This window comes from Monodon monoceros, unplaced genomic scaffold, assembly GCF_005190385.1.
Source record: "Monodon monoceros isolate NGI ecotype Baffin Bay Population unplaced genomic scaffold, NGI_Narwhal_1 Super_Scaffold_6, whole genome shotgun sequence".
In the NCBI taxonomy this organism is placed as follows: domain Eukaryota; kingdom Metazoa; phylum Chordata; class Mammalia; order Artiodactyla; family Monodontidae; genus Monodon; species Monodon monoceros.
This window is the reverse complement of record NW_021703783.1, coordinates 38,146,125-38,165,161: the sequence shown is the minus strand read 5'-3', so window position 1 is coordinate 38,165,161 and position 19,037 is coordinate 38,146,125. Positions and strand designations below refer to the sequence as shown.

The 19,037-nt window shown below is 48.4% G+C and overlaps 2 protein-coding genes across 3 annotated transcripts in view; one reads left to right on the top strand and one right to left on the bottom strand.

The window, feature by feature from the left end:
* The window catches only part of RACGAP1 (Rac GTPase activating protein 1), a 33,683-nt gene extending 26,857 nt beyond the window's left edge, over window positions 1-6,826 (top strand). For both annotated transcript variants that reach the window (XM_029206616.1, XM_029206615.1), the window contains 7 exons: window positions 866-961; window positions 1,049-1,247; window positions 2,762-2,867; window positions 3,043-3,175; window positions 3,290-3,425; window positions 5,273-5,381; window positions 5,688-6,826. In XM_029206616.1, coding sequence (XP_029062449.1) covers window positions 866-961; window positions 1,049-1,247; window positions 2,762-2,867; window positions 3,043-3,175; window positions 3,290-3,425; window positions 5,273-5,381; window positions 5,688-5,763 — 855 coding nt within the window. In that variant the 3' untranslated portion in view covers window positions 5,764-6,826. The remainder of the gene's footprint in view (window positions 1-865; window positions 962-1,048; window positions 1,248-2,761; window positions 2,868-3,042; window positions 3,176-3,289; window positions 3,426-5,272; window positions 5,382-5,687) is intronic.
* A 7,939-nt stretch (window positions 6,827-14,765) lies between these two features.
* AQP6 (aquaporin 6) lies at window positions 14,766-18,842 on the bottom strand. The gene is made up of 4 exons (XM_029206618.1): window positions 18,304-18,842; window positions 17,368-17,526; window positions 17,028-17,108; window positions 14,766-16,357 (listed from the first exon to the last, which is right to left on the bottom strand). The coding sequence occupies exons 1-4, from the start codon at window positions 18,694-18,696 to the stop codon at window positions 16,145-16,147; spliced, it is 846 nt and encodes a 281-aa protein (XP_029062451.1). The 5' UTR covers window positions 18,697-18,842; the 3' UTR covers window positions 14,766-16,144.
* Window positions 18,843-19,037: the final 195 nt, after the last annotated feature.

The following is a 19,037-nucleotide window of genomic DNA, read 5'->3' as shown; positions in this document are numbered from 1 at the left end:
TAAAATTTCAAACATATACAAAAGTAGAGATTAGTATAACTAACCCTAGCTCCTGTCACTCAGCTTCCACGATCACTGATTCATGTCCAATCTTGATTTATTAATACCCCCATCTCCTCTTCACCCTGTTCAGTGAATTATTTTGAAGCAAATCCCAACCATCATGTAATTTCATCTTTGACTATTCTTTCTCTTACGTTAGAGATATTCCATACTATGGTCTTAAGATTAGATTATTTCTAAAGTTTGATTCATTAAGAAATTATCGTTATAAGCAACATTAGCAAGAATCAAAACAAAATGGCTATGCTGCTACCCAGCCTCCAGCAAATCAAAGGTTACTTTTCTTTAATCTTAAGAGTTCTTATCCATGCATGTAAATTTTTACAAATTTCCTGTATTCTAATATAGAACCATGGAGTTCTCTCCTACAGATAGGTTTGTGTCATGATCAACTGTGAGTTAGTTGTGTTAAATAATTTTTCTTACTAAGAATAATTACAGTATAGAAAAGGCTTTCTTTTTTAGAGTAATAAATTAGTTTATATTATACTCCATACCTGTGATCTCATTATTGCTTTCTTTCTGATGCCCTTGACTATAAGAGGAGCAGGGGCAGAGTTGTAGCTGGTGGTCTTTTATTACTTGTTCATGCAAGAGTGTGGTATATGTGACCATAAATCAGTCCTGGTGTGGAGGTAGGAAAATAATTGAGTCTTTGTTTTAATACATGCTTTGGGAAGAGGAATTTAAAAGTAAACATGATGTCCCAGCCTGAGTATTAGTCTGGGGATGGCTCTTTCCATTGGTCTTCATCTGCTGGTCTAAGTGGTGTAAATACTAATTTTAAACTCGCCTTTTTCAGGGAATGCTGGCAGATTATGTGTCCCAGACTTCTCCAATGATCCCTTCAATTGTTGTCCACTGTGTAAATGAGATTGAGCAGAGAGGGCTGACCGAGGTAAGAGTCCACCCTTGGAGAGGGTGAATTTGTTACTTGTGTCAGTAATTAAGAGGTTTTTAACTGAAAGTGTCATCTTGATAATAGACAGGCCTGTATCGGATCTCAGGCTGTGACCGGACAGTAAAAGAGCTGAAAGAGAAATTCCTCAGAGTGAAAACTGTACCCCTCCTCAGCAAAGTGGATGACATCCATGCTATCTGTAGCCTCTTGAAAGACTTCCTTCGAAACCTCAAAGAACCCCTTCTGACCTTTCGGCTAAACAAGACCTTTATGGAAGCAGCAGGTAAGGGCAGATCTTAATACTTAAATGTGGGACTTCCCTGATGGTCCAGTGGTTAAGATTCCGCACTCCCAATGCAGGGGGCCTGGGTTCGATCCCTGGTCAGGGAACTAGATCGCCACATGCTGCAACTAAAAGATTCTGCGTGCCGCAACAAAGATCCTGCACCCAGCAGCCGCAGCTAAGACCCGGTGCAGCCAAATAAATTTAAAAAACAAAAAAAACCCCTTAAATGTGAGTCCCATGGGGGCAGGAAGTTTTGACTTTTCTGTTTCCTGTTTTCTGTTTTATCCCCTGCCTGGTACGTGCCTGAAACATAGCAGTTGCTCAGATACTTCGATGGATGAATAACTCTATCCACGTTCCCCATGGCTATCCTCTTCCTGTCTAAACTGTATAGGGTCCTAACAGGTTTTTTTGTTGTTGCTTTGTGTTGTTTTTTTGGTCAAGTTTTAGGTTGTCCTTTTGAACTTGGAGCCATCTTTGATTTTTTTACCTCACGCCCAGCATCTAATCCATTGGCAAATCATGTCAACAAAGGCCCTGTAAATATATCTTAAATTTAAAATGTGTCACTCCTATTATTATCTTGACCTCTCTTACCCTGGAGTGATGTAAGAACCTACTGGTTTTCCTGTTTCTACTATTGCCCTCTACAGTATAATCTTCACACAGAAGCTAGAGTGGTCCTTTTAAAATTTAAGTTAGGTAATGTCCCTTCTGTCCTCAGTATTCTCCAAAGTCTTCCCAAAAGTCTCAGAATAAAATCCACAGTCCTTAACAAGCCCCAAAGACCCCACATGATTTGGGTCCTGGCAACATCATTTCTTTCAACACCCTTCCCCTCCTTTCTTCTTTTCTAGTTACACTGGAATTCTTGCAGTTCTTAGAACATAACCAAGCTTACTCCCATCGAGGCCATCATGTTTGTTCTCTCAGCCTGGAGTGATTTGCTCCTTTATTTCCTTTCAGGTTTCTTTTTGGATAGCTTGTCCTCAGAAACACCTTTCCTGACCACCTTGTCAGAAAGAACAGCTACCATTACTTTCTAGTTTCTTGCCTGCCTTACTGTTTATTATACGTATCACTGTCTGATAGGTATTTGCTTTTTGACTGACTCCTCCGGTAGCATGAGGCAAGGTCCTTTGTTTAGTTCTGCTTGATCCTGAGCACTTAGAACAGTGCCTGGCACATAGTAGACTCTTAACATGTTTTGTGAACGAATACCTTCTTAATAATTGTAGTCACTGCACTTATATGTCTGCATTCCTGGAAACATGAGTTTCCAGCTGCTTTCCCTAACTGCAAGAGCTGGTTTTTTAAGAGTTCTGATTTCTAATATTGAGCTGTTGGCCAGTATCCTGCTTGTTAATGAAACTAGAGTCTGGTGCAGTCATGAACCTAATCAGAAGTTTCAGAAGCTTACTGTATAGATGAGACTTTGTGATCGATAACTTGGAAGCCTGCTGTCAAAGGAAAGAAGTCTAGGCCTCTTGGTACTTTCTTTTCATTTATAGAAATCACAGATGAGGACAACAGCATAGCTGCCATGTACCAGGCTGTTGGTGAACTGCCCCAGGCCAACAGAGACACATTAGCTTTCCTCATGATTCACTTGCAGAGGTGAGTAGAGCAGAAATTTGTTTCCGGGAGTCAGGGAATTTTGCCAAGGGGAAGAGAATGGTGTTGGGTGTTAGGGAGGGAATATGAGGGCTGAATTGTTTTCCTATAGATCTTATATTTTGGTCTGCTTTTAAGCAGAGGGACAAGTCTTCTAATTTAATGCTCTTTTACTTAGAGTGGCTCAGAGCCCAAGCACTAAAATGGATGTTGCCAATCTGGCTAAAGTCTTTGGCCCTACAATAGTTGCCCATGCTGTGCCCAATCCAGATCCAGTGATAATGTTACAGGACATCAAGCGTCAACCCAAGGTAAGCAAGCATGTATGTCTATATACATGAACTTGTGTAACATAACAGGAGAGAATGGTGAGAGGTAAAAGCCCTGAGCATTGGAAGTTTGCTAACATATTTGGTGGCATTTAGGTGGTAGAGCGCCTGCTTTCACTACCCCTGGAATACTGGAGTCAGTTCATGATGGTGGAACAAGAGAACATTGACCCCATGCATGTCATCGAAAACTCAAATGCCTTTTCAACACCACAGACCCCAGATGTTAAAGGTAAGGCAAGGCCTAAGGTGTGCTTTTTAAAGGGCCTGACTCCCTCTCTGGTTTTTGGTCGGGTGTCCTCTCCTTGCCTTTGCTAGAGCTGTTTGAAATGTATATTCTTCAATAAAATTAAAATAATTTTGAGAATTCTAACATTAAAGAGAAATTTGTACAGTTCCATCCTAATTTTTTTTCACTTTTCCATATTCTCCTTTCTTTACCCATATGGATATTTTAAAAAAATACAGATAGAATAATTGAGATATAATTATTTCTTATTTTACTTAGCATTTTGTGAGAACTTTCTCTGTTACTATATGATCTCATTTATCATTTTTATGGTTGTAAACTAGAATTTGCTTAAATATTCTATTAGGTATTGATGTTGTTTTTCAACTTTTCATAATTACATATAGTGATGCCATCAACATTATATGTATGTACCTTTTTTTTTCCTAATGATAAATTCCCAGGAGTGGGAATTACTGAATTAAAAGTTTTAAACATTTTTGTTTCTTGGTATGTTTTACCAACTTGATTTCTTTCCTTCTTTAATACAGATTTTAAAAATTTATTTATTTATTTATTTATTTAACTTATGACTGCATTGGGTCTTCGTTGCTGCGCGCAGGCTTTCTTTAGTTGTGGCAAGTGTGGGCTACTCTTTGTTGCGGTGCATGGGCTTCTCATTGCAATGGGTTTTCTTGTTGGGGAGCATGGGCTCTAGGTGCATGGGCTTCAGTAGTTGTGGTGCACAGGCTTTAGTAGTTGTGGCTCGTGGGCTTAGTTGCTCCGCGGTATGTGGGATCTTCCTGGACCAGGGCTCGAACCCGTGTCCCCTGCACTGGCAGGTGGATTCTTAACCACCGTCCCACCAGGGAAGCCCCAACTTGATTTTTTAAAGGCTTTTGCCAGTTTGTACTGCCACTAAAAATATATGAGGCTGGTTTCATTCCAACTTCACTGGCTTTGGAGACCTATTCTTTCATTATTGCAAGTTCCTTTTTTTTTGCGGTACGCGGGCCCCTCACTGTCATGGCCTCTCCCGTTGCGGAGCACAGCCTCCGGACGTGCAGGCTCAGCGGCCATGGCTCACGGGCCCAGCCGCTCTGCGGCATGTGGAATCTTCCCAGACCGGGGCACGAACCCGTGTCCCCTGCATCGGCAGGCGGACTCTCAACCACTGCGCCACCAGGGAAGCCCTGCAAGTTCCTTTTTAAGGGAGCATATTGTTTTTTCTAGTACAGGAAAAAATCAAATAGATGTTAGATTTGTGAAGTTTGGAGTTTGAGAATGGCTTAACTCAGAAAATGAGTGTGAGAATGGCTTAACTCAGAAAATGAATGTCAACTACTCACTGAGCAGTTGCTTGCATAGTTCAAAAAATATACTGGGGCTTCCCTGGTGGCGCAGTGGTTGAGAGTCTGCTTGCCAATGCAGGGGACACGGGTTCGAGCCCTGGTCTGGGAAGATCCCACATACCGCGGAGCAACTAGGCCCGTGAGCCACAACTGCTGAGCCTGCACGTCTGGAGCCTGTGCTCCGCAACAAGAGAGGCCGCGATAGTGAGAGGCCCGCGCACCGCGATGAAGAGTGGCCCCCACTCACCGCAACTAGAAAAAGCCCTCGCACAGAAACGAAGACGCAACACAGCCATAAATAAATAAATAAAAATTAAAAAAATATATATATATACTGGTGTGTTATAAAATGATGACAAAACTGACCTCTGGGACTTTGCTAGGTCTCTAACCTTAGCTCTTAAGTGTTTCACAGGATATTCAGCTTAATACTGGCTGCCTGCAAGAGTGCTTTCTTTTTTCCCTTCCTTTAAAAATATGTCTTACCTTTGATTGAAGTGAGTTTACTGGGGCCTGTGACCACTCCTGAGCATCAGTTCCTCAAGACTCCTTCATCCAGCTCCCTGTCACAGAGAGTCCGCTCCACCCTCACCAAGAACACTCCCAGGTATGCAAAATTGGTCTGCTCAGGAAATAAAAAATGACTGCTTCCTTAGACTTCTTTCCCATCATGCTGAAGCTTACTGAAAGAAAAATTGAATTAGATCTTAGCTAGCAGCTCGACTTTAAAAGCCCCTTTTTAAAAAGGGTCTGAAGGTCTTTACTGTTTCCTCTCCCTCATCTCAGGTGACAAAGAATAGCTTACAGAGTAGTTGTTGAGGGTTTCCTACTTTAATTGATTATGTCAAGTAATGTTATAGTTGTTTATCATTTTTTATAGAATACTTTTCAAGTTCATTCTCTTTTTCTTTAGATTTGGGAGCAAAAGCAAGTCTGCCACCAACCTAGGACGACAAGGCAACTTTTTTGCTTCTCCAATGCTCAAGTGAAGTCACGTCTCCTGTTACTTGCCAGCGTTTACTGACTACAAGGAAGGGCGCACCTGTACTCTCTGCTCTGCAGCCTCCTGTACTCATTACTACTTTTAGCATTCTCCAGGCTTTTAATCAAGTTTAATTGTGCATGGGGGTTTTATGAAAACTATTTATATCCCTTCTCCTCAAGTAATGTAATATCAACACCTTGTGCTGTCATCGGGAGCTTTTAGATGGGAGATCTTTACAGGGGTAGAAGTGGGGTATGAAATTCGTTGGGGGCTGGGGGTACATCCCTTTGGCTTAAAGCCAAATTCTCTCATGTAATGACCTTTCTCTGGTGTAATTTACATGAGACAGTGGTAGAAGCCCTACCTCTTTGGTAAGATTGACTTGTCTCAGGGTGGGGAGCGGGAGGGCAGGGTAAAGAAAGGTTTTGACAGAAGATTTAGGATGGCTCCTTCGAGAACTTGGAAATTCTCCTTCCCCCATTATGAACTGAGCTATAACACGGAGCCTTCATAGAAATGGGGTACGGTGAGGACTGAACTAATAGTGGGAGCGTGCTTAGCTTTAATTTGGATTGATTAGGTTTAATAGTGTTAAGTGGCACAACCCTGTAAAAGTGATACTACAATTTATATTTATTTCTAATGGGCCTCTGGCTGGACTTTGGGTTTGGTTGGGGTCAAAGCCAGTTTGTTCTTAAGTTGAATTCATTCTGATGCTTGACACCCCCCCACCCCCTTGTCCATTTAGAAGCCCTGCTTCTAAAAGTCAGTGTACCATCTGTTTGGCACTCAACTAACAATTAAGAGTAGGCTATAAGGGAGGATTGTCAATATTTTGAGTGGCAAGAAAAGCCACAGTCATTTTGTCTTTGCACTTTGGATACTGAAATCTTCCTGTGTAACATAGCTACATCTAGATAAATATGAGCTTTTTCTTCTATTAAAATTATTTCCAATGTCTATCAAAATGCTTTCTTTTATAGAATGTTTCTGACCCATAGTGGCCTATAAAACATGTATTTGGAATAATATTTGGAAAAAAGTAAATAGTTTTTTTTCAAAATGAATGTAAGGTTGGTTTTCTTGTCCTGGAAGGTAACCTTAAATTCCTTTTTTTTAGGAAATATTTTTCCTCAAAGTGTCATGAGTCTTATCATTCATTTCTCCCCTCCCCCATCACCACCTTCTCCCAACTTCACCACCACCAGGAGTTTGTTTCTTCGTTTCAGTCTCTTTCATTGTCCAAATTGAAGTCCTAGATTTTTCCTGACTCTTACCCTCTTGTTGTTGTTTTTTTTTTTTTTTTTTTTTTTTTTTGCGGTACGCGGTCTTCTCACTGTTGTGGCCTCTCCCGTTGCGGAGCACAGGCTCTGGACGCGCAGGCTCAGCAGCCATGGCTCACGGGCCTAGCTGCTCCGTGGCATGTGGGATCTTCCCGGACCAGGGCACGAACCCGTGTCCCCTGCATCGGCAGGCGGACTCTCAACCACTGTGCCACCAGGGAAGCCCTTACCCTCTTGTTTGAAGACATGATTTTAAACAAAAAACAAACTTTTTAAACAAGTCTTTAGGGATCAGAATGGTGCAGAAAAACAACAACAGCAGCAACAACCCAAACGATTCTGTCTGGCTCACTGCCTGGAACATCCTTCACTGCTGGAAGTGACTCTGGAGTGAGCTGGGATGATTAACTGAGGGCACCTGCACTTGGAACTCTGAAGCTGGTGAACAGAATGTATCTGAGATTGAACGTAAACAGTGGCAGGCTTAATAGAGAGAGGAGGCAACCTACTGGCTTTTTTCCCAGGAGGTGGTAGCTCTCGTAGCAGGGCCCATCTGCCTCAGCAAATTGACAGAAGATGGGTCCCGTCTCGAGACCCTTACCCCCTTTTACACACACACACACAGGCCTGTTACGTTTTGTTGTTTTTTTTTAACTTTGTCCTAGATGCCATCTCCTATGTCTCTGCAAGCCTAGTGTTGGCCTGGCTCCATATTTGCTGTTCTGTGGTATCTCCCCAAGGTGCATTTTAAGTCACTAATGTAGAGGAAGTAAATGGATTGTATAATGTCAGTGAACGCAAGATGATGCTATGCAGGAACTGATGGCCCATTAACGAAAAAGGAAATGGTCCTGTGTGTCAAGTGTTGGCAGCCAGTTGCTCAGTTTTTGGGCTAGGCCAAGAGACCTTAGCCATGAAAATAGTTCTGATATTGGCAGAGGGAAATATGTACCAACCTTCAACTTCTTTAACAGTACTTCATGTGGAACAGCTTGAATTTCGAGGGCTTTCTTAATTAAATTGTGCTCCCTTGATGTGAGATCTATGGAAGGGGCTTTGGAGTGGGTGTCACCCCACCTCCTGCTCCTAACCATGTCTGATGCTGCCTGTTACTCTGTTTTTAATGCATTTTAGCTTTATTACCCCACTTGCTAATAGCTGGAATATTCACATCTTTAAATCCATTCACCTCCATCAATCTATGTAAGTCTCCTAAGTTTGATGCTTATTTAACTGGGCAAGCATTACATGGTTTGATCTAGCAGCAACAATTTGTGTTTATTATTGGTATTTAACGTTTTTTTTCTTAAGAAGGTGAATTCTTTGCTTGCAGAAATAGAGGGTGAGAAGGCATCATGCGTTTCCATCAGAGGACTATAAGGATGCTCAATTGATTTACTGTGGGGAAAAAAGTCATTTTTGGCTGTGAACTGACGCTGTGGCATTGAAAGGGGTCTTGAGTTCCTAAATTCGTGCTTAAGTTATCAGGCAACACAAAGTGACAAGGAGTGCTGCGTGAGTGCAGTGAGCAGAGATCCCAGGCTTGCTGTTCTTGTTTTATAGGGCTTCTCTTCCCACCTCATGCTTCAGGTAGGTAGACAGACGTACACACGTGCATATACATATGGTTATATGGTTTCCTATTGGAAAGCATTTGGGAGACCAACTGCTGTGCCTGGAATACTGACCAGTTTGCTTAATCATGCATCACCTTTTCTTAGATTCTCAGCAGGAGCGGGGAAGGGAGCTGCTCTGGCGTCCAGATCTGAGAAGCAAGGGTGGCAGGCACAGAGTTCAGTGTTCAAGTCGGCACAGCTCACACAGTAGGTTCTCGATCAATGTGCTTTGATGGTAATCTCAGTTGTGACTCAGGCTTCAGCCACTGGTGCGAAAAGCTTTTAAGCGTGCAGAGTCAGGGCATGTTAGTCATTGTGCTTTTAGTATAAACTGGGTTTGGAGAGTGGCCACTTAACCTAAGAATTTAGTAATTAAAAAAAATCTGTCCCTGTAGCTGGTATATTTTGTAAATAAGTGAAAGTCCCAGGCCAAGAGGTCCTTAACTCGTGTAATTTATTAGACTCTCGTTTTCAGAGTCTATTTGTTGATGGTTTCTGTTCACGAAGTCAGGCTGAAGACAGCTTGACGTCACCAAGAATAACCTTGCAGTGTGTGGGAGCCTTGTCCTCTGCAGTCGTGTGGGATGGGAAAGGAGGCCACTTTTCAGGGACACAGAGTTGGAAGCAGGAATTTTTTCCTCTTGTATACCTTCTCCCTCTGTAACTTGCCAGGCTTCATTTAGTTGCACTGTTTTTATACAGCATTACTCTCGCATCTCACATGGCTGGACACCATCTGTGTGTTAGGCTTAGACACATGTAAATGGATATTTAGACTTCTCATAAAGCACTTGCCAGTTAATATCTTCTCTGGTCATCAGTGAAGATGGAATTAAAAAGAAGCCTCTAGAAAATATAATACGGTGATTTACAGTATACTGGTTGCTTCCATTTATCATCTTATTTGACCTCGGCACACCCATGTGTGGTGGGCGGGATAGTTGATATGATCCCAATTGATGAAAAATTCAGAGAGGTCATTTGGCTCAAATTCTCATAAACTATAGTTTAGTTGGGATTAGAACCAGGAGATTAAGCTCCTGCTCTGGAGGTCAGCTGTGGTGCTTGCTACTTCAGACTTCCTCAGCTTCGTGGGGCCTGTTAATACATTATTAGGTATGTAAATAATTCCCTGCAGGGCTGTATGTGGATGTGCCTATGTGCTCTCAACAGATGACCCAGAAAGAGCAGGAAGACCCAGGCTGCTTGGAAAAGCATTGGGATAGGAGAATGTCTTAACGTTGGTTTGTTGTCTGGTAGGATGGAGGACCTGGGCTCGGTGGTCCGGGGCTGAGCTCTGTGTGCAAGGTGGAGGATGAACTGGTGGAGGAGGAGCTTAAGGTTGCTCCTGGTGGGAGTCTGTTTTCAGACCACCCGTGAGCATTTTGTGTGCTCCGAAGCTTCGAGCCAAGAACAGGCAAGTCTCTGAGCGAAAGCCATCAGCCTGCTTTTAGAGACGTGTCAGCGGATTAGCTTATTGGCTTTCCCCCTGAGTGGCATTAGCTCTCACCCCATCTCATGTTCACCATCTGGCTTTGAGTAAGAAGTCTTCAAGTGATCTCTCTTCAGCAGCCCGCTCTGTGCCAGGGCTTTCTGAGGGCTGTTCAGCTTTCTCCCTCATCAACTCCAGGGCCCAGTGCTGTCTGAGAAGAGGAAGCCCGTCTGTTTGTGTCCACATGTGTACACACCTGGGATCCAAACAACACTTGAGACCTCAGAGAAAAAATCAGTTCAAAGGAGAATGAGTGTGTGGTTAGTGGCCTAATGTCTTGTCAGAACTGACAAGTGGATCTGTCCTTAGGTGAGTTTTAAAGATGGAGTCGTTCTTGCTACAGAGAAAGCTCTTTCTGCCTGTGAGATGGTACCGTTGGTCCAGATTTTAGTAGAGTGAACACTACAAAGGGGCTGGGATTTTTCCTCCTTATTGGAAAGCAAAGCCTGTGGGTGGACGTGCTTAACTGAGCCACCTCCCCTCCTCCCAGGGAGCTGGCTGCTCTCTCCTCCTAGGTTAATATACATCGACTGGGGCTAAATGCCTGATGCTTCTGGACAGAGTCCAGCCCCTCACAGAGCAGCCACACTGTGGAGATACAGCTGCTGGCATTAAAGGGCTAAGCCCTTTCCAGCTGCTTTGCTTTAATGGGAACTGCCTGCATACGGCAGCTTAACGGTGCTGTCTTAGCCTGATTAGGAGGAAATAACTAATCTCGGGGCATTGGCCTGGAGGCTCAGGGGAAGGTAACCCGGTAGGGTGGGAAGTGGTTGGATAAATGGTGTTGGAGTGCTAGGTGATGATATAAAAAATGGCAGTCCCGGCTTTGGCAGTGTTTGTGTTTTGCCTCTGTTGGAAAAGTGGGGTTCTCTTCAGTGGACTCCCTGGTGCTGAAGGAGAGGAGATGGTCCCTGTGAGGGGCAGCCTGGGTATTCAAAAGCTGGAATAGCAACAGATGCGCAGAGGAGTTGAGAGCATACAAGGGCAATGGTGTCCATCCCCTTTAAAGGAAGAAGACTTGAGACCCTCCAACGTGGTCCCCCCTTGGGCCTTCCATTCCCAAATCTGAGTTAAAGAGCCAAGATTTGAAGGAGAAATGATCATTTCCTTGATTGTAAAATGCACTTAAAAATACAATTTAATATCTGAGTATTGAGATGACTTATAATCAGTGGCATATAATGCAGTGCTTTTCTTTTTTAGTGGCTTGTACAATAGCGGTGCATCTTATTATCAACATTATTTGGGTTGGAAATGTTAGCTGTTCTTGGGAGATAGGCTGTTGGCTAGACCAGATGTGGAGGTGAGGGAAGCTGCTACTTAGCTGTGATCAGAGAAAGATTAAAATGGGGAGTTTCCCCAGGTCTGAGGGAAGCTATGGTGTAGGAAAATCAAGGCTCAACCCCAGGATGCTTGGCATGAAGAAGCAGACGAGTAATTTGTAGGAGAGGATCAAAATCTGTCCCAATCATGACCCCCAGAGCCCTCACGTGTGACCCCTGAATTGAGGAAGTGGCAAAAGAAGCCATTATGAATCAGTGAGGCTGTGACCAAAATAATAGCACCTTCTGGTGGAGCTCTGAAATCACGGTATAGTACTGAAACATTCAGGGTTCTTTAACACAGAGGTGTCAGATAATCTGTGCAAACCTTTGGCTCACCAAATCCAGAATACCAGAGGTCTTTCCTCACTAAAAACTGGAAGGCCATGGTAGGGCACCAACAAAAAAGGGGACAGATGGCCAAGTTAAGGAACCTGTTGCCTGGAGATGAGATTAAAAATACAATTTTGCTTAAGAAAGTCTTCCTGCTTGGGTAGAGAGAGGTGTTCAAATAACTATGAAGTGATGTGTTCAGTGCCAGGACGGAGGTGGGTGCAGAGTGCTGTGGGAACTCAGAGGGGGGAGGAGCTGGAGGCTTCAGAGAGCCTCAAAGGTGATGACATGAAAGCGAGGTCTCAGCATGAACCGGGCGGCTCGAGAGGCCTGGAAGCATAATCGGGGCTGGGGAAGCACCTCTAGGCTGGTGCTCCATAACTGGGCACTGTCCTAGACTGCTGTCCTGGTCTCTCCTCTGACCCGGGGCTGGGCCCTGGCCTGGCTGGGCCTTGTTCCATCTGCCCACGGGGGCGCAGGGGGAGTTATTGGTCCCTGCCTCTGTCTCTGGCCTCCACCCCCAGCTCTGAGAAAAACTGCCCCTTTATCTGACTTAGAGCTCTGAAAAATTTTCATCCTCCCCTTTTCTGCCCATTAACTGTAGCCTATTAATTAGAGTCTTTGGGCTCCCCACTTTCATAAACCCCCTTCACTTACCGTGCCTCCCCTCTGCAGCTTTTACTAAATATGTGACTGCTCCTCAGTGTAGCTGCTCCCCGCTGAGAAGTGATTATGTGTCTGTGCAGACCCCCTGCCCCAGCTGCCCAGGTGGTGACCGCTTGGCCGGATGCTTCATCTTGATTAGCCCTGACTTCTCCCCTCCCTCCGTCCCTCCTTCTCTCTCTCTCCTTTACTCAAGCTAAGCCTAGGGTATGGGAAGGAAGTGATCCCTTCTTTACTAACAGCCTGGCCGTGTTCAAAACTGCAGGAGAAACAGCTGAGCTCACTGGCAGAGGGCATGGCAATCTACCATGATGGTGAAAACCACCACTGATCGAGGGCTGTGTGTCAGGCGCAGTGCTGAACACATGCGCCCCATAAGGTTCTTCCAGATGCTTATTAACACACCCTGTTTTCCAGATGAGGAAAGTGAGGCTCAGGATCCTGAAGTGACTTGCTTAAGTTCATGCAGCTGTAAGTGCCTGAGCCTGTATTTAAACTCTTTCAACCCTCTAAACCCCTATTCTATCTTTACATGGTCTTTTTTTTAAAAAAAACTTGGTGCACAGAATTCCTTCAGGTCAAAGTGATTTTCTCTGGAACGTGAAAGTCTCCGGACCGTCGTCGTGCTCCTCTTCTCCTCTCAGTCCATGGAGCCCGAATGTGTCCCGGAGCCTGGCCCCTCCGTAGAGCCGCCTCCACTGTGCAGCGTGGTCCCAGATTAGACCTGTCCTCTTTACACCCGGAGGAGGCAGTGGGGGGGGGGGGAGCGGAGAGGGGCTTCCTGCCAGCCAATGGGGATGCGACAGCCATGGCTCTGTGCTCCCATCATCCGCTCCTGCTAAGACAATCATCAACATAAAAGGCTAATTGTATTAATCACCGAGGCGCCCGCCCCGGGCCCCCCTCCCTTTCGGGAGAATTATGAATTGCAATTGCAGATGGCTCCGCTGATTGAAGGCAGCGCTCAGCGGGGAGAAGGGCCAGATCAGATTACACACCATTAATTAAAAACTTCCCCTGACAAAAGGGAGGAAGGGAGTGCACACCAGGGGTCTGCCTGGTTGGGTCTCTGCCCTCCCCAGGCTCCCGCCCCCCCATCCAGGCTCAGGGGTTGTGCCTGTGAAGCAAAGCCCCTGGCTGGCACCGCTGAGATCTGCCCCCGGCCCCCCAAGGCCAACCCTTCCCACATCCAAGCAGATGGCCAGCTGTCCTATTAAAGGGCTCCAGAGAAGGAGAAGCTAACCTTTGGTTACTCATTTCTGTGTCTAACTTTGGATACTCTTCAGATTCTAACCTAATTCCTCACCTCATGAAGCTTGTCTCCTCTTGCTCTAGTCTGTTATGACAGAAAACAGCTTTAATAGAACTATTTGTGAAAATAGCCCCCAGCTTTCTCTTCAGGCAATCACCCTTACCCTCTTGTCCCAGAAGTCCCTGGGACAGAGGTTTCCCAGTCTCCTCTGGTGTAGGGGCGGGGGCTCAAGTGTGGCTGTGCACCCTCTTCCCAGCTCCCCTGACCTGTGAGCATAGGCTTCTTAGCTTCTGTCATCTTGGCTCATTTAGAGCTATGACTCCTGAGTTCTCCTCTTGAACAATTACCACCTCCCCTCCCCAGCCGCCCAGCCTCATTCATTCATTCATCAAACTTTTATTGAGCACCCACTGTGTGCTTGGCTCTGGGGATGTGGAGATGATTTGTCTAGGAGCTTAAGAACCTACTGCGGGAGCTCCACCCCCCTGCCCTCTTCAATCTCCTAGTTCCTGCGTCCTTCCTTCCTCTGGCTGCAGTTTGTATAAGCCCCCCGGAGCTCTATTCTGGAAAATTCTAAGCTGGGAGCTGGGGAGACCTTGGGGGGCTGTGGTACTGAGCTGGGTGACCTTTAGCAAGTCAATCACACACACACACACACACACACACACGCACGCGCGTGCCCAGCTGTCCCTGCTCATAAAAGGGCACAGGAAGCCCTGGGCTCTGAGAGATCATGAAGATGGACGAGTGGGGCCCAGCCTGGAGAGATGTGAGTAGTACTCTGCACTGACGATATTACAGAACACGGCTGCTGTGGCCGCGAGCATTTAGGACTCAGCCACTGCACTGTCACAGGCTGGGCCCTGTCCTTGGGAGACTTTGGCAGCCCCTCCCCTATCTCCAGCCCCTTTGGAGACATTGTGGAAAAGGACCTATCTTTTTTGTGCATTTTGGCTGCTCTATCACAGGGTACCATAATGACGGGCACGATAGAGATGAGAAGAACTGACTTTTATTGGCTTGTCTCTTCATCCCAGGGTCCCTCCCCAGCCTGACTCCTGTTCCCCCGATCACCCCCCACACTCACTCACAAAGCTCCCAGGTCAGTAGGCCCAGGAGAGAAGAAGGCAGGGCCCTTGGTAAGTAAAGCAGATGAAAAGAAAAGCCTACTCTGTTTTCCCTCCCTCTCAGTCATCTCCCTCTCCCTTCTTGGCCTCCTTCCTCCCGTTACCAACAGCAATTGTATTCAAGCCCAGTAATTACAGTAACAGCAACAATAATCATCATTTATTGGGTTTGTTTTTCTAGCATTTTAACCTCCGAAAACATTTTCCGACCTCTTGTTTGTTTTAACATCGATCTCGGGGGGAAACTTTACAGCTGAGGAAGCTGAGCGCCAGACAGGACCCCAAACCACAGGCAGAGTGGATTTACCACAGCTTGCAAATATTAACAAACAAGGTGAGGCTCAGGTAATATTTCAGAGGCACTGAATTGCAAATCTTGGTTTCCTGGGTCATTCCTGAGTTCCTACCATCCTTGGGACGTATTCAACAGCTTTTTGGGGATCCCGCCAGAGCTGAGAATGAGGCTGGAGATGGCTTCTTCAGGCCCAGGTCAGGGACCGAGTGCTGGGATAGGACATTTCCCCTCTCAGGATTGCTCTTGTGAATGGGGCTGTGGAGTGGAAGGCAGGAGAGCACCTGGGGAGAAAGGCCTGTCCGGCCTGAACCTCCCTTGCCTATATCATGCCCCTCTGCTGGCCGGAGAAAAGGTTCCTCTCTGTGTCAGCTCTTCCCAAGGGAGGGGCTCTCTGCTGAGCATTTGGAGGAGAAAGGAATGAAGATCTATTGGGAGGGCAGTCTCTGGCCTCAGGAAGCCCCCCGTCTGAGGGGGGAGCCACAGCCCCCGTCCTCATCCAAGAGCAGAGACATCCCTTTGAGGAGTGCAGAGGCTGTCCTAGGGTCTGATTCTTCTGGGAAGTCTGGTCCCTCCTCCCCAAGGGTGGGGTGAGAAGTTGGGATTCCCAGAGGTCCCCATAGCCCTCAGTCTCTAAGCAGAGTGTCTGTTTGGGCTCAAATTCCCTTTTCTCCAAGACATGGGGAACTGGAAGCCCAGGACCCCCACTGGGGTCCAGACAGATGAGAGACAGGGAGAGCAATCATGAATTCCCCCTGCCTCGCTCTGCTCTGTCCCATTAAAAGAGAGGTAGGAGGAGGAAACTGAGCAGATTTTGCTTCCCAGATTCCATCTAGAAACGTAATGCCAGGGATACCCCGCCCACCCTGTTAGGACAAGAGGCCAAGCCTCCCTACCCCACCTCGCAAGCCCCACGCCCCCCAGGAAAACCTGAAGTCTGGTTACACGAAGCATGCTGCCCACTTTCAGGGCTCTTTTCAGAAGTTTGAGGGCAGGGGCCAGGTTCTATGCCACCTGACACACATTCTCCATTTCAGTGTCCTCTGAACTGGACTGAGATTCTTTCTTCTGGGGCTCCACCCCTTCTACCTCCTGCACCTCTGCAGTGCCTGTGAGGATGGCAAGTCGCTGGGCCAGGGTCTTGGTGTCAGGGAACAGGATAAAGTTGTAGATCAGCGAAGCCAGGACCGCCCCCGTCAGTGGTCCCACCCAGAAGATCTGAGGAGGCAGAAGTGGGTACCCTGCTCGTGAGCCGTCAGGACCATAGGGTGGTTTTGGGACCCCACCTGCTTCCCAGTGTTGACTTGGTCTCCCAGGAACCCTGGAGCCATCCACGAGGTGGCAAATTTGAGAAGCACAAGTCCTGACCTCCCACTCTGAGTCCCCGCAGGTGAAGGGACCTTGCCTCCCACGGGGCTGGGCCAGGCTCCCCGCCACCCCTGCCTCTCTCTTCTCGCCTTCCCCATTCCAGCCCAGAACACTGGCTAGTGCTCTTCCTGTCCCTTCTGGTGTGTGTGTGTGTGTGTGTGTGTGTGTGTGTGTGTGTGTGTCTATTTCTGTTTGTCTTTTTCTTTATCCAAGTTTGGAAAGTGGTCCAGCTGGAAGGAGTGAATAAGGAAACAGCCAGGACTTGAGGCCTGGGCCAAGGCTGCAGCTCCTGCCCTGGCTCATTTCTTGCCAGTCCACTGGGTACCCCGGACTTTTTGAAGCTGGAAAGAAAGGATACTGGCTCCGGTCTTCTGAGCTTCGGGAAACCTCCACTGGGGGTCAAGATGGTCTGTGGCAGGGGGACTTGTCTCCCCAAGTGTCTGTGGTTCTCCTGCTGGTGAAAGTCCCTATTGCCACTGGGGCCCTCTCCCTTCCCCTGGCTGCCAGCAGAGGGTCTCACCCAGTGGACTGCGAACTTCCCGACGATGACAGCAGAACCAAAGGAGCGGGCTGGGTTCATGGAGCAGCCGGTGAAGTAGATCTGGGGAGTGAGTGCAGGTCAGGGCATGAGGAGGCTGAAGGCAGGCCTGGGAGGGGACAGTGCCCTCCACCATGGCTCAGAGCCCCAGCCCCGGGCTTGGCCTCTGTAGCACCCTATCCGGGGCCTGGAGTGCGGGTCACAGCCTTGGCCCCAAGACTCGAGGGCTCAGGGAAGGACACCTCCTCGCCTTCAGGGCCCCTGCAGCCTCCCCAGGAAGGGACCCGTGGGTACATGGGCCCGGTGTCCCCTTTGCCCTTACCCCAATGAGGTGGCCCACTGCCACAGAGGCTCCAATCGTGGCAGCTGGGGAGCCAGTAGTCTGTCTGCTGTCGGTGGAAGCAAAAACGCAGAGCACAAGCTGCAGGGTCAGAACTAGCTCCACTGCCACCGCCTGGCCCGTGGAGACGCTGCTCCGGACCTGTGCAAGGGGGTTACACTGGAGCCAGCGGGCTCTGCCCGGGGCTGGTGACCCCTTGGGCCTCATTTCCTCACTGTAAGGGGTGAGAGGCCTCACCACCGCCAGTCCCAGGACTTAAGGAGCTAATGGGCTGAGGAGAGCTGTGTTGTGGGTTTCAGGTGAGCCCCAGACACTTGCTCCCTGCAGAAGCGAGTGGCACCCCACCCACTACACGGCTCGGTTGGGGCCAGTGGTTCAGGGGGAGGCGGGGGCTCAGGACTGGTGGGAGCAGGAGGCTGGGGAAGCTAAGATGCACGATGCGCGTCTGCAGGCTGCCTGGGAGGGGTCGTGGGTAGGAGTGGGAGGCAGGGACTCGGGGAAGCAAGTGGAACACAGATGATTCCAGGAGTCTGGGGGAGTGAGACAGGCCTCAGGGCGCTGGGGAGGGAGGAGCATGGGACAGCAGAGGAGCAGGGGACGTGGGGTGGGGCCGGGGAGGTGAAGTGCGTGCAGGGTCCCCCGCCGCTATCCGCAGCTCCACCTCTCCCCACCTACCCCCACCCTTAAATGCCTGGTCCTTTTCCGACTCCTGTCCCTTAGTGTGGCTTCTTCCTGCTCCCCCTGTGCCACAATCCCATTCCTGCTCTCCCTGCACTAAGGCCACAGTCATTCCCCTGGGTCCCGGGTCCCAGCCCAGAGCAGGTGTTGCTCTGTTACCTCCCTGTCCCCTCTCCTCCAGCCTGGCCCTCCCCCATTTCCACCTGTATGGACCTGCCCCCTCCCCCTCCCCGCACCTACCACGTTGACCCCAAAGGTGTCTCGGATGTCCCCGGGCGTGACCCCGTAAAGCAGAGCAGCCCCCGCCGTGGCCCCTGCCAGCTGGGCAGCCACGTAGGCCACAGCACGGGGCAGGGAGATTTGGGAGCCCACGAGGAAGGCCAGCGTCACAGCAGGGTTGACGTGGGCCCCACTAGCCTTCCAGGTGATCTGCACGATCACGGCCGTGGCCAGGTTGAAGGTGATGGCAACCTGCAGCATAGAGGGAAGCGCCAAGGGCCATCTCAGAGCCGAGCCCACGCCAAAGAACACGTACAGCCCCGTGGCCAGGAACTCGGCAAACACAGCCTTGCTTATGGTCGTGCAGAGCCGGCACACCAGCGTCTTGGCCAAGCTGCGCCTGCCTGACTCCATTGCGTCCGGGTCCTGGTGCCTTTGCCCCCGGGGCCTCTGTTTCTCTTCCCTCTGATCTCCTCTGCCTCCCCTGGTCTCCTGTCTCCGGGCTGCTCCGGCCCCAGCCTGCAGCTCTTCCACAGTGCTGCTGCCCTGAGGACTGTGTGGTCAGACTGGCAGGGGGCGGGCTGACAGGGTTATGTGCGTCTGGGTGGGTGGGAGTAGGGGTGGCATGACGGGTGGCTCTCACATGCCCGCTCCACCCTAAGCTCACCTGACGGCCAGAGGAGGGGGGCCCTCCCCGGGCACTGAGCTGGAACCTCCCAGGAGTTTTCCAAGCTGGACAGGCCTAACTCTGCTGC

What these genes read in the sequence shown, in the direction of transcription:
- AQP6 (XM_029206618.1), bottom strand. Translation starts at nt 18,696, where the DNA reads ATGGAGTCAGGCAGGCGCAGCTTGGCCAAGACGCTGGTGTGCCGGCTC. An exon ending in ACACCTTTGGGGTCAACGTG is followed by an intron (nt 17,527 to 18,303) that starts GTAGGTGCGGGG and finishes CCCCTTGCACAG; the next exon opens with GTCCGGAGCAGCGTCTCCAC. An exon ending in CAGTGGGCCACCTCATTGGG is followed by an intron (nt 17,109 to 17,367) that starts GTAAGGGCAAAG and finishes CTCACTCCCCAG; the next exon opens with ATCTACTTCACCGGCTGCTC.